The sequence below is a fragment of the Cibotium barometz genome, chromosome 1 (genome assembly GCF_041138505.1).
Source record: "Cibotium barometz isolate CiBa-2024 chromosome 1, ASM4113850v1, whole genome shotgun sequence".
NCBI classification, from domain to species: domain Eukaryota; kingdom Viridiplantae; phylum Streptophyta; class Polypodiopsida; order Cyatheales; family Cibotiaceae; genus Cibotium; species Cibotium barometz.
In genome coordinates, this window is record NC_141046.1 from 19242193 (window position 1) to 19266762 (window position 24570).

The window sequence follows — 24570 nt, forward strand, 5'->3', positions numbered from 1 at the left end:
AAATTCACATTGTCACATTCATGGTCAGCTATATTTTGGAATCCAGCCTACATGGAGGAAGGAGTTTCTGTCAGTTCTAGAATACAACAGAGTATATATGAGCGCACCACCCAGGTCGAGTTTTTCAATACTGTTGTCCAAGATTTTTGAATTTTGGAGCACGTGACACCAACTATGGAGGTTTAGCACTATAGGATGCAAGGGGTAGAAGAATATGTCATGAGGATTCGTTAATATAAGGTCACCCCTCAAAATTCCCATGACAATTGTTGGGTGAGCATCGCGTTCGGTATTTTGTTTAATTAGTGTCAATTCACCTAGGCCTATATCTTCAGCTAAGTTTATATCATATTGAAGTAATGAGAGTGTTAGTGTATATAAAAACAAAGTAAGAGTGTAAGGAGGGGCCCGAGGAGTTACTGGCAGCGGGCCCCAACTCCGAGGCACGCTCAAGGAGGATACCCAGATCATCTGTCGGCTCCGGGCGTTGACTCCTTTTTTGTGCCACTAGCTGACGTGCCAGATCATGCATGCAAGAGTCGGCATTGCTGAGGTGGTTGGAGATGGTCGTTTCCTGTTGTGCTTCAGTAATTTGATTGAGTCTTTGTGCCGCCAATCTTTGAGTGTCATGTAGTTGCACTGTAAGCTGTGATATGGCCTCTTGATGCTCCAATTCATTCTTATGGACCTCTGCCTAGTTTGCACTGATGGTTTGTTGAGGGCCTTGATCTTTTCTACATGTCCTTTGTTCGCTTGTTCTCTTTCTTATTGCAGATTGTGCATTCTTTCTTGCTCTGCCTTGAGTTGGTTGCTTGATTTGTTGGTGAAGCACATCTTCATTAGCCTTTGCACTATCTTGGCACTCCTTGATTTGTTAGGCATGCAGAGTTGTGAGGTTTTGTGTGTGGGCGATCTCTTTTTGAAGTTGATCTTTTGTTTGCTCCAGCTTTGCGTTTAAGTCAGCATTCTCGTTGATCTTTTGTACAATTGTCTTGCTCAAGACGAGATTATTACTTTCCAAGGAATTGTACCTTTGTTCTTTTTTCTCTGCAGCCTTTAAAATCTTCATGATAACCTCCCTGTGAGTTGACTCTATTGCCTGAAGGGTTGCCTTTACGCTTTGTACTCGTGTATTTGCATCTTTCGACAGCTTCCAGAGGGGCGGCGTTCCTGTCATGTAACATGTGTGTTGTTAATAGGTGGCAACGCCATACCTTTTGCTCTTGTTCCCAGTTTGTACTGGACTCAACTTCCAGTTCTTTAAGTGGATCGTGAAGGAGCGCTTCTAGGCCTTCCATGGTTTCCTGGATGAATTGTTGAGAATTGTTATGGCTCACCCTAACCCTTCTTGAAACACATCCAAAAAGAGATTACCTGGTGAACTGCAACTGTCGTGATGAGGATCTTTCCAATGGCTGAGCTCGTAACCCTTGAGGTCTTCAAGCTCTAAAACTCCTTGAGAAGCAATTTCACCGCGTCTCCCGCAAGCGTTGTCATACCGCTGCGTTGCACTACGGGTCCTCGTCCCTCCTCTCACCTCACTTCACTCACACTCACTCACTCACTAGCATGCATTAGGGAGAGAGATTAGCAAGAGCAAGACTCAATTGCACAATGGGAGAGTATGTTGTATTATGAGAGAAATTTACTTATATACATGGCCATAAGTGTTCACACTTACTTAAACTGTGGCCGCGAATGGGCACTTTAGGCTCATAAGAGATCTAATGCTATTACAATGACTACTCTCATAATATATCCATGAAGTACATCACTTAGGACTTCATCCTAACTTGCTACCACATGCTCTTGAAGTGGGAATTGCCATAAATACTCTGTCACACCATTACGGGCACCCATCCAAGTTGTAGCTTTGGACACTATTTCTTGATATCTTGAATGTATGACCCTTTGGTGTATCTACCGTGACTCCTTGATGTAAGATAATGGCGATAGCTCTTGTTAATCCTATAATTGGATTAACATTCCCCCCTTTCTACTGATGACGATCACATCCTCATGATCGTGTTGAAAACCTGTGTGTTGTTGTCAATGGCTTTGATGTTGAATGACCTTCAATGGTCTATGTTCCTCCGGAAGGAATAAGAAAAGCTAGTTAATTAATGAAGAGGTTAGTTGTGTATTGGGAATTCCTAACGGGGTGGGGGGGTTTTGCGAATGATTACATTTTTATATTTGTGTGAGCCGCCTTTTTTTTGGCTCACTTTGTTTTTGGCAATCTTCGGCAAGGTTACACGTGATTTTTGTTAGGGTGGAGACACTAAGAGATGTTAATAATGGGATAGAAGAGAGAGAAGGTTCCGGAGGAACGTAGACATAATCATCAGAATGAGATGGTGATTCTTAGTTCCTCATTTGATTCATTGAAGCGACATTCATAATTTGAAGTAATTGGCTTGATGATGTCCCTTCGTGTGGCAGGATTCTTGTCAAATGTTGTTGAGTAGGACCTGATCATGTTTTCTTCTGCCCATGTGCTTTCTATGTTTTTATGTATATTAAAGTGTTCTTCGAAGCATATTTACATATGAAGTACAAGAATTGAGTCTTATAGACTCTTATTGAACTGCTCTTTGTTGAAGTACCCACTTGTTGGTGAGGATTGAAAGAATTACGTCGACTTGTGAGGCTAATATAGATATCTTCACTAAGGATTGAAGATCATTGATTTGTGAAGATGGTGGCATCGTTTGGAGAGGTTTGTAATTTGAAGGAAAATTCCAGGCGATGGGTTGTACCATTAACCAGCCACCATGGCCCCTCCATCTAGAGATGTACTTGGAAGTTGTCAATGGTGGTGAGGCTTTGGTGCAAATGTTCTCCAGTGCATGAGTATGGATATAAACTACAGGATTATGATGTGAAACACTGAGGCGTGAAAGACTAGACGTGAGCCATCATGATGTGAATGAGCAGACGTGAGACACCAAGATGTGAAAGACCATGACGTGAAACATATGATGTGAATGAGCAGACGTGAATTATCAGACGTGAAGGACTAAGACGTGAAGGACCAAGACATGAAACATATGACGTGAATTGTCAGACGTGAAAGAGCAGACGTGAAAGTCCAAGACGTGAAGGACCAAGACGTGAATTATCAGACGTGAAAGAGCAAACGTGAAAGTCCAAGACATGAAGGACCAAGACGTGAATCTGCAAGCGTGAAACTATAGGGACTGACATGGGCCATGAATTTACAACTGTGTTTGCACATGCTTAGGATGGATAATTTATTATTTCTAGAGGGGTGACAAGAGCATTGTTATTTTGTTCTTGATGTGCTCTTAAGTCTCCGTATTTGATCTTGAACTTGTCGCTGAAATGATGTCGAGGCAGTAGGGAAGACTGCTGATTATTTGCTTGAACAGACAAGCTCTTGTGTTGCTGCTTGAACAGACAAGCTCTTGTGTTGGTGCTAAATGCACGAGAGTGGTTTTGTTTGCTTGAACAGACAAGCTCTTGTGTTGGTGCTGAATGCAGAGAGTGGTTTTGTTTGCTTGCTATTGCTTGGGCCTCCATTCTTATCAAACTTGAGGTGAAGTTGTTGGGGTTGAAGTCGGTGGTGGTGAGGTTTTCTTCACGTTGTTTGATTTTGGTAACCATATAATGGAATTACCATCATAGTATCCTTGTTGTTGAAGCACAGACACATGTACCCATCTTTGATGAACATTGTAAAGTGGTGGCCGATGTGCTTAGTGTGATGAGGCTTTCTTTTTTGTGCAAGCTTAGGGGACTTTGTGATGTGCTTGGGTACCCAAGCTTTGGTATTTCTTTGGTAGTACCCTTGTGCTTGCAGCAATGTTTTTGGTACCCACACTTGTTGCATTGGAGGAGTTATTTGAGGAACTCGCACATAGGCTTTTGTGGACGGTGTTGTTGTGGAGTACTTTTCTTCTTCCTTGGCTTGCGAGTGCTACGTTGAGGAATAGGTTTTGACTGTTGAGGCACCCAAATTTGATTGGCACCTTCATAGTAGCCTTGAGCTACAAGTAGCTACTTCTCCACCACATTTTGATACTATTAAGATATCATGATTGTGGTAGTCTTGGTGGAGTTTTCTTTAGGGTTAATGTGGAAGGTTTGGGGCTCTCCTTGACTTTGGTTGGCGCTGAGGCTACAAGTTTGAGATTTATTGGCATTGTTGATGATGAGGTTAGAGTCTCTTATGGAGTGGTTGTCGAAGACGAGGCCTTTGAGCATGTGGTTGTCTCCTTTGGTGAGGTTTGTTGATGAAGATGCATAGGATCCGGGGCCTTTCCTTTGAGTTCCCTATTAGAGATAGATGGTTAGGATCTGGGAACTTCTTCAGAAATAGTTGCTGATTGCGAGGTTTTGGCATTGAACTTCGTAGGTTGAGGAATAGAGGCTTTATCGGAGTTAGTTGTTGACGCAAATGGTAGGTCCTTGTGTAGAGGGGCTTTTGTGGAAGAGGCTTATATCCTTTTTCATTCAGCGTCATAGATATCCATTAAAATTGGATCCTCTTCCTGGCAGTATGGTATTGTCAACTTTTTGTCATTGACCATCATGATGATTCTATCACTAGCATAGGTCAGTGGTGCCTGGGCAGCAACAATCCATTTATGCCCTAAGATCAAATCTACTTCCAACACATAACCACAAAAAACTTGCAAGTGAGGGGGTTAGTTTCAATATACATTGTATTTTCAAAAGTACCCCAAACATGGCATCCTTTCAGGATATGCCATGAGTGTTAGTTGACCTAACAAATCCCATAGCTCAAAGGTCATGAGATTGTGTTCTCGTGTTGGATAAAGCTGTGCTTGAGCTGTGGTGATTTTATTTACAATTTCCAATCCAACCAAAATCCTAGGGATCGTTTCAGTAAGATATGTTGGAAGTTCCAGCTCCTGCAAGGCTTCTTCCTCCCGTAAATAGCAATTGTACATTGCATGCATAATTTAAATTAGGAGATTAATTAGACTCTTAATTATAGTCTCCTTTTTAAGATAAAATCAAGCAGTCAAATTTCTCTAATTGATCAAAAAATTGATGTGATTAGGTGTTTTGATGCATCTAGATGCTCTCAAAACACTCAAAAACTACAATTTTGACTACTCATATGATCAATTTAGACCCTAATTAACACATTTTTTAAAATTTTAGCCTCTTGAACAAGATAATCACCCTTAATGACAAAAACTAGTCCATTAAGAGAAATTAGTCAAATTTAAGGATTTTTTGATGGTTTTAAGAAATTTTTTGAAAGATTAAGCTACTACTAACACTCTAATCCAAACAATTTCAACAAAAAACACACAATTAAACTAAAATTAATGATCTTAGATCTATGTTTAAACTAAAGAGAGCTAGCATTCACTAAAAAATGCATTCTCTTGCATTCTTTGATGCAATGGATGCAAACTAAGCCTAATACAAACTATGTGCAAACCCTAAGAACATGAAAAACCATAAAAACAACAACAAAAACATAAATTAATCTAAAAATTAAGCAAAAAGCATTCTTTTAAAAAACAAAAAAGAGAGCTATTCTACACCAAATCTCACACAAATCACCCCATTAAATCCACATCTTTTTCATGGAAAACCATTAATCAAGATAATGGCAATGGGTTATGTGTAGATTAGAGAAAAAACGATGGAAAAAGCCAAGGGATGGCTCCCCGACACAGTGGTGCCAAAAATGTTATGGCTCACCGTAACCCTCCTTGAAACACATCCAAAAAGAGACTACCTGGTGAACCGTAACTGTCGTTGATTGAGAGGATCTTTCCAATGGCCGAGCTCGTAACCCTTGAGGTCTCCAAGCTCTACAACTCCTTGAGAAGCAATTCCACCATCTCCTGCGAGCATTGTCACACCGCCTCGCGTTGCACTACGAGTCCTCGTCCTCCCTCCTCTCACCTCACTTTACTCACACACACTCACTAGCATACACTCACTAGCATGCATTAAGGAGAGAGATTAGCAAGAGCAAGACTCAATTGCACAATGGGAGAGTATGTTGTATTATGAGAGAAATTCACTTATATACATGGCCATAAGTGTTCACACTCACTTAAACTGTGGTCAACCGGGCACCTTAGGCTCATAAGATACCTAATGCTATTACAATGAATACTCTGATAATATATCCATGAAGTACATCACTTAGGACATCATCCTAACTTGCTACCACATGCTCTTAAAGCGAGAATTGCCATAAATACTCCGTCTCACACCATAACGGGCGCCCGTCCAAGTTGTAGCTTTGGACACTATTGCTTGATATCTTGAATGTATGACCCTTTGGTATATCTACCCCGTGACTCCTTGATGTAAGATAATGTCAGTAGCTCTTGTTAATCCTAGAATTAGATTAACAAGAATTCATGTCTTGGAAGGAGGTTAGCTAGGGCAGTTACTCTTTATCTTCCAACTTTCTTCTTTTGATTGGACTTGAAGGTTTTTGCGTTCGTTGTCTCTTACTTGACTCTGGGGGGGAGCCTGCAGTTCTTGTACTATGATTGTTAATTCTTCTACTACTCATCCCTCCGCAGCTTGGTTCCTGAGTGTTTGTTCCTCAGTTGCCTCTGTTGGCGTATCTACTGGCTTGAATCCTTGAGAGGAGAGAGATCTTTAAAAATAAGCTGTGTGGGGCTTGTTAGAGAGGTGAGCTGTTGCTATGGTTCCTGCATAGTAGGGCCAAGTATCATTTCTTGAAGGGCCTCTTGGTATGTGCGGATTTCTGTTGCCACCCGTGCTTCCAGTTGTTGTGATTCTGCTACTATATCAACAAGTATTCCTCTCATCTTTTTTTCTGTTTTCTTTTTGCGATCTTTTTTGATTTTCTTGATGAGATTCTATGTTTCCATTTATACTGCCTACCCCTCTTCTAACTTGCCAATAGCTTCTTTAGGTTGTTCGGGTATGAGTGCTAACTGCATGTGCTCTTTTGGTTCAGGCTCTTTCAGATGCCTCTTTGCTACATGGTTAAGTACCTGTGTGAGGAGGTATGGATTACTGATCTTCGATTGATGGGCCCTCAAGTAATTTTCCATCTCTTTATGCATATAGAAAGCCCAATCCTCCTCCTTTTCCTCATAAGCTTTTGCAATCCTATTTAAGTCCACTCTGTTGTACCTCTCTACAGGCTTTATTTGAATCATGAGGGACATTGCTCTGCATGCCTTCTCGATTACTTCATCTCTGATATTGTCGTATTCTGCTCCATTTGAATTGTAAGAATCTTTCTTAAGCATATCATTTATAGGCATTGTATCAATGTTGTGCTTGTGGGCTTTCAAAGCAGCTGGGATTTGTAAGGCATCTTTGATTAAGTTTTCTGTGATGAGGAGCTGTTCTGTGGTGCCATCCGCCTTTGTAATCTAAATTGTAAGAATCTTTCTTAAGCATATCATTTATAGGCATTGTATCAATGTTGTGCTTGTGGGCTTTCACCAGCAGAGCTGGGATTTATAAGGCATCTCTGATTAAGTCCTCTGTGATGAGGAGCTGTTCTGTGGTGCCATCCACCTTTGTAATCTTTCCTCTCTTTGTTTGCTTGTCATATGTCTTCAGGTATTCGGCATGGAGGTCTGTGTCGACTATGCGGGGCATGTACCTCCGCCATTTTGCTGAGGCCTACTTTGTCAAGTTTTGCCTTGACTTTCGCATCTTCTAGCAAGCGGAGACATTTTGTGCTATGGCACACTGGAGAGTCACCTTCCCGTGGGATGTGATGATTTCTTTCCTGAGACGAGGGTGCCCTGGAATAGATTGGGCATAGGCTCTAAGGAGGGATCTTACATGGAGTCATAGGATATTGTGGTTGATTTCTACATTATATGCAAGGAGAAACATTAGTGCCCATGTTTTAAACCTCCATCGCGAAAGGGGAAATACATGAATGTAACAACCCATAGTCCCCAGATGTAATGTTATCATTGACAAGAATAATGCCCACATAAACTCATTGGGTAGTATAATGCCCACACACCAACTACTAAACAACTTTAGCATAAAGTTCACGTGTATAAAGTGTGAACTAGACCATCTAATAAAGGGTTATCCATATAAATCAACTAGGGAAGCGATAACTTCTATCAATCCTGCAAGCCTCCACTTGATAAGTATATAATTAGGATGTATTATAGCACCATTAAATGTTCTAACTCATGCCAAGTCCCCACCAGATGAACAAAGACAAGGTGGATGTTCTAACTCATGCCAAGTCCCCACCAGATGAACAAAGACAAGGTGGATGTCCACTAGTCATCAACTTGTATCTCTAAAAAAGGTAGAAGGAAATGACCAAAAAGGATAGGCAAGGGTGAGTCAATGGTCGTGATCCAAGAAGGTTCTAACGAAGGCATAATATAAAAAGGGTCAAAGCCAAGAGAATGTCCCTACACAAAGAAGGTCAAGTCAAGAGAATGTCCCTATATAAAGAATCCCTAAACAGGGTCAACAAGGTCAAGTAAAGAGAATGTGCCTATTCAAACAATCCTTAAACAAAGGGCCCTAGAAAGGCTAACAACCCTAAAAGGCATGGGAGAATAACCTAAAGCATAAAAAGAAATTGGAAAATTAGAAATAGCCAAGAAATTAATTAAAGAAGAAGCCTAAGAAAAAAATTAACATAACTTAAAAAGCAATAAAACCCTTGAGATGGTACCCCCGAGAAGACTTAAGATGGAAAAGAGAGTTGGACATTCCAAAGCTAACTCAAGAAAAAGGGGAGATGAACAAGTCGGAGGATGACCTCATGGATAGAATGTTTGAAACAATGGAAGAGGTTATAGTCCTAGATCCAAAAATAGGATCGAGTTCCGTTAGGGATAGGAAGGTAGCATACATACCATGAGATATAGCTAGCCTGATGGCATTCTTGTCATCTAAAGTGAAAATGCCTATTAGACCCTTTTGCAGGTGGCAGCACCTATGGGTGGACAACGTATTCACAATGTAAACAGTAGGGTCTCTGTCTACTATGTTGAGCTTTTTGAGCTCTCTTAGTCCTTCTTGATGATTCACCCATGAATACATGATGCTCTCGTGCTCCATTTCCACATGTGGAAGCTTTAATAGGGTTTATACTCCATAATATTGATATAGTCTCTTCCGTTTTGAAGGACTCTTGGTATGCTTCCGAACTATTGTGTGGTGCAATATAAGGGAGTCAGTTCTAATATTGATCTAGTCGCTTCCGTTTTGAAGGACTCTTAGTCCACTTCCGAACTAGTGTATCTGGTGCAGTATAAGGGAGATCAATTCTACTCGTGGTCCAGTACCACACTCCCTAATGTAGGTGCATGAGATGAAGTCTCCTATTCAAAGGTCAAGTTTAAATACGATTTAGCAATGATTCGGCTTGATCGCAAATGCATAAGCAATTGATCCAGCACTAGAATTGCTTGTGGTGGAAACTCTTTTAATGATTATTTTAAGGTTTTAGAAATTTTAATGGCCTTTTTTTTATAATGTTTTTTGTATTGCCTCGGGTGTGTACGAAAAAAAAATGGCAATCCCAACTCATGCGACCTGGATCACAAGTGATTTGGATGTTAGATTGGCAATCGTAAATTAACGATCTGGATGTCAACGATTCAAAAATCGAATGAGCGATCATCGAGATTCTTGGGTGGACATGATCGGTGATCGCAGATTGAATTGGCAATCTAGATTCGAGATCGCTGATCCAAAAATTATATTTAAGATGGAAATTGGGACCAATTTCAATGTCCTTTTTCAAGTAGTGTAGGAGTCTTTACTCAACTTTATTTCCTCTTACAAGAAAACATTTGACAAGTACTTTGATGGCCCCCATTATTTATGCTTAAGTGTATGGTAATGAAGGTTATTTACCCCCCAATAATTAATTATTTTCAAGCTCTATATTCATAGTCATTTTCTAGAGTGGTCTATCACAAGTGCCTCATAGACTATAATGTTGGCTTAGGGCTTGAGGTTTTACACAAGGGTATAAATCTAAGGAGCCCTCTTCCCATCAACTAGAAGAGTTGTTTCGATGATTAGCCTTCTTCTTGGCAAACCCCTTCATTTGGCTCTTCTTTGATCATTATTTTTTATTGAGTGTTATTTGGAGTATTCTTTTTGCTTCAGAGTAATCTCTCTCTATGTGGCCTAGTTTTCCACAAAAGTTGCACTTCACTCTAGGTCCTGGTCCTTTGGTGAAGAATGCTTTCTCCTCATAGTTTGATGAAGGTCCACCCACTTTGACTTCGAGTCTTTTCTCCTCTTTGTTTGATGCTACTTTCAATGCCGGTGAAGGTTGGTTCAGCTAGATTCTTCAAGGTAGCCACCAATGGGCCGAATGCTTCTAAGGTCATATACTCTTGAGAAGGATTTCTATGGGTCACATGAAAGTTGTTAATTGAGCTTTGAGTGAGTCACTCCCTTTGATATGTTCGATCCAAAAAAACTGAATATTTTTAGACCAATTTTAGAGTTCTTTTGTTTGGCACCAAATAACTTCTCTAGTTCATCCCATGCTTCTTTTAGAATTTTCTTCCGATATAATATGATGGATGAAAATATTTCCTAGTCCTAATGCAATGATGGCTAGGACTACCTCATCTCTTCCAAGCCAAGACCTTTTTTCTTTTCCTTCTAATCCAAGAAACTTTTCCCTTCCACTTACTATCCCCCAGATCCCATCTTTCATGAGTACAAACTTACACTTAACTTGCCTTGTATGGAAACCATCACCGTTAGATTTATCAACCCTATGAGTGGAGCTTTTATGATTTTCTTACAGGGATGGGAAGGTCTTTGTAATGGAGTGACCCAATGCTAGTGTTATCTAGTCCCTTACAAAGGTTGAGAGATGCATTTTGTATGATTAGTACTTCCCAATTTCAAAACTATAACACCAAAGAATACCATGTCTTGGGAGAGCAAATTCAAGTACCAAAGCAGCAAGGGACGAATTCGAGTACTAAACCAAGGAGCAAAGTGTTTTTGATGATGCACAAGTGTTTAGCAACACCCCAATGGTAAAGTAGTACCCTTAATTTTTGCAAGCTCATGTGTACAGACTTATGGCTCACATATATCAGCTTATGTGTCCAGACACATGGCTCACATGTCTAGGCTCATGTTTGCAAGCTCATATGTCCAGACTCATGTTCTTTTTTACAAGACTGTGAACTCACAACTTCCAACCTAAGAGCTGGTTTGACTTGATTTTTAGAGTTTTTGAGATTTTTTTTTGACTTGCTGGAGAGTGATTAAGGATTCCATCTTGATTACAATAGTTAGGCTCACGTCTGTAAGCTCATATGTCGACGAGACTCATGTTCTTTTTTACAGGATTGTGGACTCGCATCTTTCAACCCGAGAACTGATTTGACTTGATTTTTTGAGTTTTTGAGATTTTTTTGACTTGATAGAGAGTGGTTAAGGATCCTAATCTTAATTAACGATAATTATACAAGGAATTAAGTTTTTTTATTTTATTGAATTTGCATGCTTCTAAGCTACCAATTCAACCAATACATGAAAAATTTATGAAATGCATAAATACTCTAATCCACACCTAATGGAGCTTTTATGCTTATGTTTTTGAACTGGATTCCACTCCTAATCACAATTGCTAAACTATTCTTTGGCTTAATGTTATACGATCAAAGTTTTATGAACTTCAAGATTATACAAAAGACCAATGAAATCATGGGTTTTACCTTTCTAAGAGATGAAAATAAAATATCCTAATAATCTAATAAGCTTCACATTAAAATTTAAAAAAAAACAAACTAAAAACATCCTCTCCAGAATTGTTTGTTTTTCGGAGTGTGACCTCCTAACCAACACTGGGCAGTATTGGGTGATCCCAATAGCTTGGGATGGATGGATGGATGAACGGACCTAAGCCCTATGCTAGTTCTCATTGTCGGCGCCAAATATGTTTAAGTCAAGAACCTACCTTAGCCTTACCGAACCATGTATCGTTGAGCCTTGCCTTAGAGCCACAAATTGCAACTTCTCAATGTGGGTGCACTAGCTCGTCCATCACGTCCTCACCCTATTGGCACACCAGAATGCTCCTTAGAAAGAACACTCTATACCTAGATAGATGCAAAAAGAGAGAGTCTATCACGATGATTCTCTCTCACAAAAGGTGGGTTAAAAAGAAGCTAATACAAGAGGAAATCTTACAAGCAAACCTATTCAAACAAGCATTGATCCAGCATGCATGAATCCAATAGCATACAAGCAAGCAAGAGTAGAGAAGAAGAGAGCTTACAAGTATTTTCCATAGCAAGAGAATGATTGTGTATTACTTATTGTCAAAAATGACTTATATATAAGTGACTAGTTTTCACACTATGCCAACCAAACTTAAAAATAAGATCACCCAATACCGGACAATATTGAAAAAATAAGATCACCCAACACCGAACATTATTGACGAGAGGTCTTGCCAAATCATGTATCGCTGAGTCTTACCTTCAAGCCGCTTCCCAATGTGGGGTGTGCTAGCTCATCCATCAAGTCCTCACTCTGTTGACACACTAGAATGCTCCTTTGCCAATGGAGTGAAGCAAGAACACTCTATACCTAGATAGAGGCAAAAAGAGAGAGTCTTTCACAATGGTTCTCTCACAAAAGATAGAGAAAGAAAAAGCTAATGCAAGAGAAAATTCTAGAAGCAAATCTATTCAAGTAGACATCTAGCATGCACGAATCCAATAGCATACAAGAGAAGAGCTCATAAGCATTTTCTATAGCAAGGAAATGATTTATATAAAAAATAGCCAAACTTAAAAATGGTCCAACCTCTATTACTAGTCTTAAGCAAGTATGTACATAGAGTTTGTAGACTTTCTCTATTTGACATTAAGCACAAGGTAAGACTTTCTCTATTTGACATTAAGCACAAGGTAAGACTGCTTTATATATTCCAACGCCGTGTTACAAAAGATAAGTGCCTGTTCAAACGAAAGATGACAAAGTGTCTTCCGGTAGTTTGGGTGGGTGAAACCATGTTAAACCAACGGAGTGGTTAACACGCATTCATACTCACTCTCTTCTACCGTTATAGCATTAATATTTCAAGTAAAAAAATAATGGCTGCTGCACATACACTACCATCACCAATAGTGTGGTCCCCCCCACACATGGTCTTCCTTGAAAGGATGAAAGCGTTTAGAATCTCTGATTTGAATAGGTTGCTCCTCAATCATCACATATGTGCCATAGCCAAATCGACATATATGGCTGTTCCCTTGCATCGTGAAAAAGTGTTCTCAAACACTTATGCAAACCTGGGGCAAGGCCTTGCTCCCTTTTACGAGAGAACTCTTCTAGCTTTGCATACATGTTTTTGTATTGGGAATGTCTTTATCTCCGACCAAGAATGAATGCATAATTCCATCATCAATCCACCAAAAATGTCTTGGCTTCTTCGATGCATGTTTTTCCACCACTTTCATTGCCTCAACCTTGTTTACATCCTCCTGCATGCTGGCATCTGCATAGATGTTGCACATACACACATAAGCTGCAGCATCCTTTTCATCCAAACTCACTGCACGTTCAAAGGCTTTCCTCCCAAGCTCCACGTTGCCCCACTTTCGACAAGCATCCAACGCAGTATGCCACACCACAAAATCAGGATTTAAAGGCATTTTCTTGATCATTGCTACCACCCTGTCTAAGTGGCCTGCACGTCCTAGGAGATCAACCATGCAAGTATAGTGCTCAAGAGTTGGACAAAGGCCATAATCTTTTCTCATGGCCTCAAAGTACGCCTCACCCTTATCCACCACACCTGCATGACTGCATGCACTGAGAACACTAACAAATGTGACCAGATCTGGCCTTTCACCTTCTCCTCTCATTCTGTCAAACATATGGAAAACATTCTCATTTTCTCCTAGCTGGGCAAATCCTGCGATCAGTGCATTCCATGAGATTACATCTCGAACTGGAAGCTTGTCAAACACTTCTTGTGCTTTTGAAAGCGGGCCGCATTTGGCATACATATCCACCAGTGCATTGCCAACAATAAGGTCTCTTTCCAATGACCCTGTTCTGGCAATCAGAGCATGTATTTCTCCACCCTTGTCTGTGGCTCCAATACTGCCACAAGCTTTCAAGCTGCTAACAAATGTGACAGCATCTGGAGTGACCCCCTCTACTTGCATCCGTTCAAAACAGCTCAGTGCTTCTTTGTAGTGCTCGTGATTTGCATACCCTGCAATCAGAGCATTCCACGAGATAACATCTCGAACTGGAAGCTTGTCAAACACTTCTTGTGCTTTTGCAAGCGAGCCACATTTGGCATACATATCAACCAGTGCATTGCCAACAACAAGGTCTTTTTCCAACAACCCTTTCCTGTCAATCTCAGCATGTATTTCTTGCCCCTTTTCTGTGGCTCCAATACTACCACAAGCTTTCAAGCTGCTAACCAATGTGACAGCATTTGGAAAGACCCCCTCCAGTTGCATCTGTTCAAAACAGTTCAGTGCTTCCTTGCCACACTCGTGTTGGGCATACCCGGCAATCAGTGAATTCCAAGAGATTACATCTCGCACTGGAAGCCTGTCAAACACTTCCTGTGCTTTTGCAAGCAAGCCACATTTGGCATACATGTCTACCACTGTGCTGCCAACAACAAGACTTGATTCTAGTAACCCTTGTTTGGCAACCTCTGCATGTAATTCTTGGCCCTTGTCTGTGGCTCCAATAATGCCACACGCTTTCAAGCTGCAAACAAATGTGACAGCATTTGGAAGGATCCCCTCAAGTTGCATCCGTTCAAAACAGTTCAGTGCTTCCACACCACGCTCGTGTTTGGCATATCCTGCAATCAAAGCAGTCCATGAGACTACGTCTCGAACTGGAAGTTTATCAAACACTTCCTGTGCTTTTCGAAGCAAGCCGCATTTGGCATACATATCCACCAGCGCATTGCCAACAAAGAGTTCTCTTTCAAGCAACCCCTTCCTGGCAATCTCAGCATGTATTTCTCTGCCCTTGTCTGCGGATCCAATATTGCCACAAGCTTTCAAGCCACAAACAAATGTGGCAGCATCTGGAGAGACCCCCTCTGATTGCATCTTTTCGAAACAGCTTAGAGCTTCTCTGCTGCACTCATGATTGGCATATCCTGCAATCAGAGCATTCCATGAGATTACATCCCGAACAGAAAGCTTATCAAACACTTCCTGCGCTTTTGCAAGCAAGCCACATTTGGCATACATATCAACCAACGCGCTGCCGACAACAAGACTTCTTTCCAGTGACCCTTTTCTAGCAATCTCGGCATGCATTTCTTGGCCCTTGTTTATAGCTCCAATACTGCCACAAGCTTTTAAGCTGGAAACAAAAGTGATAGCATTTGGAGAGACCCCCTCACGTTGCATCCGTTCAAAACAGTTCAATGCTTCCTTCCCATGCTCGTTCTTGGCATACCCTGTGATCAGTGCATTCCATGAGATTACATCTCGAACTGGAAGCTTGTCAAACACTTCCTGCGCTTTTGCAAGCAAGCCACATTTTGCATACATGTCCACCAATGCACTGCCAACAACAAGATTTCTTAAAAGACCCTTTCTGTCAATCTCAACATGTATTTCTCTGCCCTTGTCTGTGGCTCTTATAATGCCACACGCTTTCAAGCTGCAAACATATGTGTGAGCATTTGGAGAGACCCCCTCCGCTTGCATCTGTTCAAAACAGTTCAGTGCTTCTACTCCACAATCGTGTTTGGCATATCCAGCAATCAGTGCAGTCCAAGAGACTACATCTCGAACTCGAAGCTTGTCAAACACTTCCTGTGCGTTTGCAAGCAAGCCACATTTGACATACATATCGACTAGCGCGTTGCCAACAACGAGATCTGTTTCTAACAACCCTTTTCTATCAATCTCAGAATGTATTTCTCTGCCCTTCTCTGTGGCTCCAATACTGCCACAGGCTTTCAAACTGCAAACAAATGTTACAGCATTTGGAGAAACCCCCTGGAGCTGCATCTGTTCAAAACATTTTAGTGCTTCCTCACCACACTCATGTTTCGCATATCCTGCCATCAGTGCCGTCCAAGAGACAACATCTCGAGCTGGAAGCTTGTCAAACACTTCCTGTGCTTTTGCAAGCCAGCCACATTTGGCATACATGTTGATCACAGCGTTGCCAACAAAGAGGTCTCTTTCCAGTAACCCCTTTCTGGCAATTTCAGCATGTATTCTGCAGCCTCTTTCGACATCTTTCAGCGCAGCGCAAGCCTTAAGTAAGGCTACAAAAGTATACACATTAGGTTGTAAAGAATCCTCCTCCATTTTCTGGTACAGGGAGAGGGCATGCTGTGACTCACCGCATTTGATAAGACCTATGATGAGAGAGTTCCAAGAACACTCATTGCGATACACCAACCTGTCAAAAACTTTCCGGGCAGTGCACATAGTTCCAACTTCCATCAACACGAACACTAGGCAGTTTCCGAGTGATTTATGAGCTTGCAGCCCATGTTTGCACATATAGGCATGCATGCCCAAGGCATAGGCTAGGTTTCTTTCTTTTGTGTACTTGAGCAGGGTGTATGCAAGGTTCTCAACCGAAGGCTGGGGCGGCATCTCTTCTTTCTGAGAGAAGACTGCATCCTCTAAGCTAAGCGTCTCCCAACTGTGGAGCATTCTCTCTTGTTCTTCTTCTGTTTTCTCGGGTATGTATTTAACCCAACGGAGAATGTGGCAGCAAACCATGCATAGTGGCTTCTTGATAACTTTGTGCTTGAAATCTGGGGACCGTGAGTTTTTCGGTCGAAGGCTGAGCAGCTGCTGCTGCTTTCTTCACTCTTCTGTGTGCAAAATTAGGGCACCCACTTACTTTAGTCTTTCTCTCTGTGTGGGAGGGATCGGTAAAGTACTCCTTCCATATACTTGATCTTAAGGCACCTGCTAAACAGACGCAACCCCCCCCCCCTCCGCGCCCAAAACACACACACACACACACACACACACACACACACACACACAGAGTAGTGCAACATAAGCGTAAAAAGACACAGATCTTCTTTGCCACGTTACGCGTGCTGGCTTACCTGAGCCACGACAGTGCTCCTCCATAGCCTTTTTTGGTCGACGCATGCAGAGGACTAAGGTTTTTCCTTTCTCACAATGTGCGCTTCTACCCACTTAGAATGTACAAAGTATGTCATTCACAAACACCAATCATCTTCACACTCTAGCTCAGAAAAGACGTTGAATTTTTCCAATGTAGGAAAATATACTTTATACTTGAAAGCTAATTGAATAAATGCAACAACACATTGCATAAATAGTAAAGTATTATCTGGAAATTGCTAAGGTTCAAAAAAGCACATCATTTTCCAAATGTAGCAATTCCATGAATCCACGTTCGAACAAACTAGGTATCCCGAATTCACATGAATCCACGCTCGAACTTCAAAAGTGCAACTTGATTGTTATATTCATGTCAAGGCAAGTCTACTATAGTCATAAAATCATTCAGATGCATGCACAACCTATTGAGAGTGTTTTGTTGGAAAACAATTCTCAACAAGCTAGATATTCCGACTTCAGAAGTGTAACTTGATTGTTATATCCATGTCAAGGCAAGTCTACTATACTCATAAAATCATTCAGATGCATGCACGACCTATTAAGGGTGTTTTGTTGGGAAACATTTCTCAACAAGAAATTTGAGTTTGGGAAGCATTCACCTCCACATGATATGGGGTCTATGTAATAAGCTCCCATTGAGAATGGTTATATATACTCGCTAACAAAATGGAGATGTTTATTGAGATACCCAGATACTCGATGATTCCCCTATCACATGTATTGAGTATTTATATGGGACAACTCTATATTTCATCACACAAGTTACATGCAAAGGTCAGTTGAGAAGTACACAAAGAATGTAGAGTGTTCCGGATATGATTGGTATGTAGTACACAAGAGGTGGAGACAAAGGGACATTGTACAAAAGAGGTGGAGACAAAGGAACATGGTATGTAGTACACAAGAGGTGGAGACGAAGGGACTTGTGTTACTTAGTATACTTTGGGATTCATAGCAACGCTTCTTACTTCTTTTATTTTGGGGATTGTGGGGATTGCTCAATGTAGAGGGAGACATATTAGAGTGCCCAATGAGATCTCGCATCGGGTAAAAGCAAGATTGGGTGTAGCCATATTTAGTGAGGTTGGAACAAGGGAAATTTTCCATATGGGTAACTTGATTACACCATAGTTTATGTGTTTCTTAACAAAATTTGATAAACTTGGTCTCTAGCTAATGTAAACATTCTAAACTTTAATTTGAGACCAAAAATTTCAAATTTGCCCATCCTATTTCATTATCGAACCAATGCAAAAGAAAAAGTCCTAGTAAAGCATGTCGTAAATTCTACATTGAAATTCATTGAAAAACATTAAAACTTTATTTTGTACATACATACATATGTTCATTGGAAAGTTCACGTAATGAGCCTGAAAATTATTTAAAAACATCAAAATTTTATTTTGTGCATTTATATATATTCATTAGAAAGTACACTGAATGACCTTCTCATAGATCAAGGGAGAGAAGCAATTGACAATGTAGGTGTGCAATGTTGTGCTCCATTCCATATTCCTACTATTGATGTAATGGATCATGTTTTTGACATTTTGAGTGATGCTACATGGGATGATAGCATTGGTTCACTCTTACCCTCGCATGATGCTGACCTTGAGATATATTCTTTTGGCTCCTATGGATGTTGACATGCCAGGACATTTACTTTTGGATGCAGTATATGCCATTTAGGATGCATGATGTGTGATTATATGGTGCATTATGTGGATTTACATGCATCACATCCAGATTCTCACCTGAGCAGTTATTTGGACCATGGATTTGATGATATTTCTGGTGGTCATTTCACTTTGGACGAGGAACTTGGATACTTCCTTCTCAATCCAGGTGGCCACACATTTGTTCCATGATTAGATGGTCTACACTTTAGCTATCCATTTGGCCCAGGTGGAGTTATAGCGAGTTATGTCGTTGACATGGGTGTCTATCCATTTGATCCAGGAGGATTGGCTGCCCATGACACTGACATTGGCTCTCTACATTTTCCACTCAATCGAGGTGGTTCGAGAGTCATTGCTTTAGATCCTATATGGTTTGGATTTACATTCCATATATGTGGTCACACTGGTGTGGATTACCTCATCTTCGGGGCGATACTAGGATCTTTTCCATTTGATCCTGGATGATACTCAACTAGCTTCATCATCGATAGTGGTTCCTTATCCTTTCCACTTGCACCAGATTATCAAGGGACCATTATCTTGGATTTTGCATGCTTTAGATTTCCTTTCAATCCAGGCGGTTGCATAGATAGCCTCATCATGACAGGAGCCCTTCATCCTTTCCATTTGACCTTGGGGATCTATGATTCATGTATGGGTCTTCCACTACATCGACATTCCGCCATGGATGTGATTTTTGGCTTGTGTACATAGCCACTCGTATATGTCTTTTCTTTGGGCATGACCACCCTTTGATTTCGAGGACAAAATCATTATAAATAGGGGATGGTTTGTAATGAAGCAACACCTTTAGTTTAGGTCTAGGACCTTGGTCATGGCTTAAGTATAAAAGGGGGCTCATGGATTATCATTGTACACTTTGACCTTTTTACCTTTCTACCTTTTGAAACATTTTGACATCTTGGCTCCTCTCTTGGAGATGGCCACTCATGGTCTAAGGCTCATGGCAAGCTTGATAGCCATCCTCTTGGTGGGAGGTTAACTCACTTAGGCATCATGGCCATTGTATGAGATTATCCTTAATCTTGTATTAATCCATGATGAGTTATCTCTAATTTGAGCTTTATAATCACTCCATTTCAAATTAGGATCCTTAGTCACTTCTTGTCAAATCCAAAAAACCTCAAAAAACTTCAAAAACTAGGCCAAATAAGCAGTTGGGAGATATGAGCCCACCCATAGTTTCATGAAAAAAGATATGAGTCAAACACGTGAGCCCGAAGACATGAGCCGTGAGTTTAGAGTTAGATATGAGTAAAACACATGAGTCAACACAAAGAAATGCATGAGTTAGACTAAAGGCAGATATACTTAATATTGTACCAATATTATTGCATTAAACTACTCATGTCCTGATTTTCTTGTCATATAATCTGTACGAGATATAATTTTTGAGAAAATTCTTGTCCTTTGTAATTTACTGAGACATTAAAGTATAACTATTGCCCAATAATTGTACAACCAACCTTTCCATAGGCCTAGTGCATAAAATTGTGTGTTGCCCAATATTTTCACACCAACCTTGCCATAGGCCTAGTGCATAAAATTATGTGTCACAATAAAAATAAAGTATGTGAGCCTAGTTCATACATGTAGCTTAATATGGTTTCAACCTCCCAACCTACCCCATAAGATACTTTGCCATCTTACCCATTCAAACGAGTACTTATCTTTTGTAAGATGATGTTGGACATATAAAGCGCCCTTACCTTAAGACTAGTAATAGAGGTTGGACCATTTTTATGTTTGGCCGGCCTAGTGTGAAAACTAATCACTTGTATATAAGTTATTTTTTATAATAACCAATGCACAATTATTCCCTTGTAATAGAATACTTGTTAGCTTCCCTTTTTCTCTACTCTTGTAATAGAATACTTGTGAGCTTCCCTTCTTCTCTACTCTTGTAATAGAATACTTGTGAGCTTCCCTTCTTCTCTACTCTTGCTTGCTTGTATGCTATTGGGTTCATGTGTTAGATGGATGCTTGCTTGAATAGGTTTTCTTATAGGTTTCCCTCTTGCATTAGCTTTCCTCTTCTTCCCCCACTTGATGTGAGAGAGAACCATCACAAAGGACCATCTCTATTTGCCTCCATCTAGGTGAAGAGAGCTCTCCCTTTTTCCCATTGGCAAAGGGCATTCTATTGTGACAATGGAGTGAGGACATGACAACTAGCACACCCATATCGGGAAGTTACATTTGTAACTCAAAGGTAAGGACCAACGACACATGACTCGGCAAGGCTAAGGTAAGCTCTTAACTTGAACACAAGGCACACAAAAATGTATAGAAGGTCTTAATATATTTCTCAATCCACACTGCAACAATGAGACTTGGTATTTTGCATATTTGCCTTGTGGTAAAAAGGCCATTTGTACAAAGTGGGTTTATAAGCTTAAGTGTAAAGTTGATGGTAGCAAGGGTTATGCTTAGGAGAAGGGCATAGATTATGATGAGACCTTTTTTCCCACGTTTCCTATGACTACAATCCAGTGTATTATTTCAGTAGTAGCAGCATATATGTACATCAGCTGGATATCATGACTCCCTTCTTGAATGGTGATTTGCATGAGGAGGTTTATGTATCTCAGCCTTATGGTTTTGTTTATAAGGAACATGAGTCTGAAGTATGCAGGTTAAGAAAAGCTTATATAGCCTTAAACAAACAATAGGAGGCTAGACATTCAGCTTAGGGTCTCTCAATCGAGTACATGTATGCACAATCTCAGAAGCGAGTATTTTAATACTTATAGGGCACTCAGTCCATTGGGGCTATTTTATGCTAAGGGGGGTGATATTCAACTGCATGCTTTCAGTGACTCCGATTGGGATGGAAGTTGTGACATGTGAGTGTCCGCCTAGTGGCTTTTGCTTTTATCTTGGTGATTCATGTATATCATGACTCACCAAGAAGTAGCTAACTGTGGCCACTTCAAGCGGTGAAGCTGAGTATAAGGCAGCTTTTATAATGACTGTGGAGTATGTATAGCTCAGATGCACCTTTTGGTACATCTTGGTGTTAACAGTCCCCCACCTCCATCCTTGTAAGATTCCTCAAGTTTTTCTTATCATAATGCAACTGAGAAATTAAATTATGGATCTTGGTGTTAATAGTCCCCCACCTCCATCCTTGCAAGATTCCTAGCATTTCCCTTATCATAATGCAGTTGATAAATTAAATTATGGATGTATATTTCTAGTGAGAGAATATGATAATTTGATAAGATGAGTACTTTTCTGAGAAAATTAGAAGCTTAAGAAAATGAGAAATTTGAAAGTTAAATTCAGTATTAATAATCAAACTCCCTTGTGTAAAAATTAAGTTGGGGATTTTAATGTGCACATGTGCACCTCCTGCACATTGGGGTTAAAATTGGGGTTAAAATAGAGAAAGAAAATAATAAAAATAATATTTTTTTCTTTCAAAAGAAGAAAAAATTTCTAAGGAAATGAAATAATAAGAGTTCTTCGTGAAAATATACAAGGGAATATGTGTGCATTATCCTTGGGCAAAGGATGTGAATAGTGTGCAGATTTAATTAATTTTAAGGTTAAAATATACAAGGGAATATGTGTGCATTATCCTTGGCAAAGGATGTGAATAGTGTGCACATTTAATTAATTTTAAGGTTAAACAGGTAAATAATTTAGAGATTAAGGTTGAAAGGTGAGAGCAAATACCTTAGGTTTAATTTTTGGAAGGAAAATAGTAATTAATGTGGAGATAATCATAGCAACTAATAGAAAGCCGTGCATAAATATGAGAGTTATCTAGATGTATGGGTGGATGCATGTAAAATAGTTAAATGCATGACAAAATGGATAGATGCATGAAAGCCTAAGGTTTACTTGTAATGGTACATGAGTAGAGTGCAACCATCAATATAAAAAGCTTTGTCCCTCTCCCCCACTTCCCCCTACCCCCTACAAATCCATGAGTTTTTTCATCAAGGTTATACGAGTACTTTACTTGGTTTGTAGTGTAGTACATGCTTAAATTGATCTTAGGATATTTTACCAAGGGCGTGTAAGAGGTGAACTATTGGAATTTGTACAAGCCAGGGATCTGCAGCACGGAAATTGGTGGAATTTTGAAGAAGGAAGGAGGTCATCTATACAAACCCAATTCCACAAGGTATAATATAATAATCTGCACGAAAATTGGTGGAATTTTGAAGGAGGAAGGAGGTCACCTATACAAACCCAATTCCACAAGGTATAATATAATAATCTATTGTACAACATCAATTGTATTTTTCTCATCCTTTTGCAATTAAAATCAAAAATTTTGATTTAAATAAAATTAGAAAAGTAATTTAATAATCTCTCCACATTTTTCAAGACCAAAGACCTATAGCCTTTACCCATTTTGCTTTTAACTTGATGCCTAAAACTTGGTAGAACCTTAGTAAATTGACAAAGCTTTTTGTTGTCTTGAATCTTAGGAAATTAGATGTTGGGATAGTCTATTCCGAAACAAAGAAAAATTTACCAATTAATTAAATTTATGGGATAAACCTTAGGACAATCAAATTTTAGAGAGAGAAAGTAGGTCTATATGCTTTAAAATTGTAGTAAACTTATGTTCAGATAGCCGTTGGATTAAATTTTTGAATGATGGGATTAATTTCAAAGAGTTAAAATTATTTTGTTAATTTAGGGTTGCCCCATGCCTAGAGAGAGAATGTAGGATTAGGGTTATAAAAAGAGAAAAATAGTAGTAAGACGATAAAATTATCTTTAAAAATTAGGATTCATATTTTGAATTCTTTTTTTTAAAGACTAGGTGCAAAAGGAAAACCAAATAATTTGAGAGACAAAATAATTCTAGAAGGAGAATTATAGAGAGAGAAAAGAAAATTCTAGAGAGATAAATGAGAATTATCCCCTATGCATCCCTAGAAATCACTTTAGAAAGAAAAATAGTATTAATTGGATAGAGGATCAATCTCTCCCAAGAAACATATTTTAAAAGAGAGAAAATCCCAATTAATCCTCGAATTAGTGAGTATCTTAATCAAGTACAAGATCGTATCTTAAATGGAGATCCTTGATTGCACTAAAGAAAATAAATTAAATGGTTCTTGGATTAATATGGATTTAAAAAAAACAAACAAAAGGAAAAGTAAGGATTGGATATGCTTAAATTCATAGAGGCCTTAAACTGTGAAGGATTTGATATCCCAATGAGACCAAGGGAAATGAACCCAAGAAATCAAAGTTTGGGATGTTTAAGGAACCTTAAAGGAAAGTTGTTAAGAGTGGCCAAAATATCCTTAGAGATTTTCAACACAAAGGTAAGCCCGAATAAAGAGAATTAGTTAGAATGACCTTCTTTATACACAAAATAATGTAAGTGAAGTTAATTGGATTAACTTATGAAATCAAGACTTGGAAATGATCCCAAGGAAGGGGAAAATCTTAAGAAGACCTTGCTAGGATATGTTGTTGTGGTTCGAGCAACTCAACTTGCTCAGAGTTTTGACTGGAGAGCTGTGATGTCTCATCGAGCTTGTGTTACGCTGCTTCAGATGTGAATGTAGTGTATTTTGATTGGAATTTTGCTTATTTGTTTGGAATTTTGTATTCATGTGATGCATATGTTTTTGTTGGTAGAAGCCTTTGAAGGTACCACATAGGTTTATGATGTCACACGAAGGCAAGACCTTGACGTGGGTGTGCCCATATAATTGTTGTGATGGATAAGAAACAGCTTCAGAGTGAAACAAGCAGGGTAGCACCTAGCAACTAGCATGCTGGATCTAGAC

At 39.7% G+C, this 24570-nt stretch overlaps 1 protein-coding gene across 2 annotated transcripts; it reads right to left on the reverse strand.

The window, feature by feature from the left end:
• Positions 1–12875: 12875 nt before the first annotated feature.
• LOC147641693 (pentatricopeptide repeat-containing protein At2g03380, mitochondrial-like) lies at positions 12876–17218 on the reverse strand. Of its 2 annotated transcripts, none has more exons than XM_086798434.1 (2): positions 17060–17218; positions 12876–16916 (listed from the first exon to the last, which is right to left on the reverse strand). In XM_086798434.1, the coding sequence occupies exon 2, from the start codon at positions 16719–16721 to the stop codon at positions 13317–13319; it is 3405 nt and encodes a 1134-aa protein (XP_086654560.1). In that variant the 5' UTR covers positions 16722–16916; positions 17060–17218; the 3' UTR covers positions 12876–13316. The 2 variants fall into 2 exon arrangements, with proteins under 2 accessions (XP_086654560.1, XP_086654554.1); XM_086798428.1 differs by having other exon boundaries at positions 12876–16913; positions 17060–17217.
• Positions 17219–24570: the final 7352 nt, after the last annotated feature.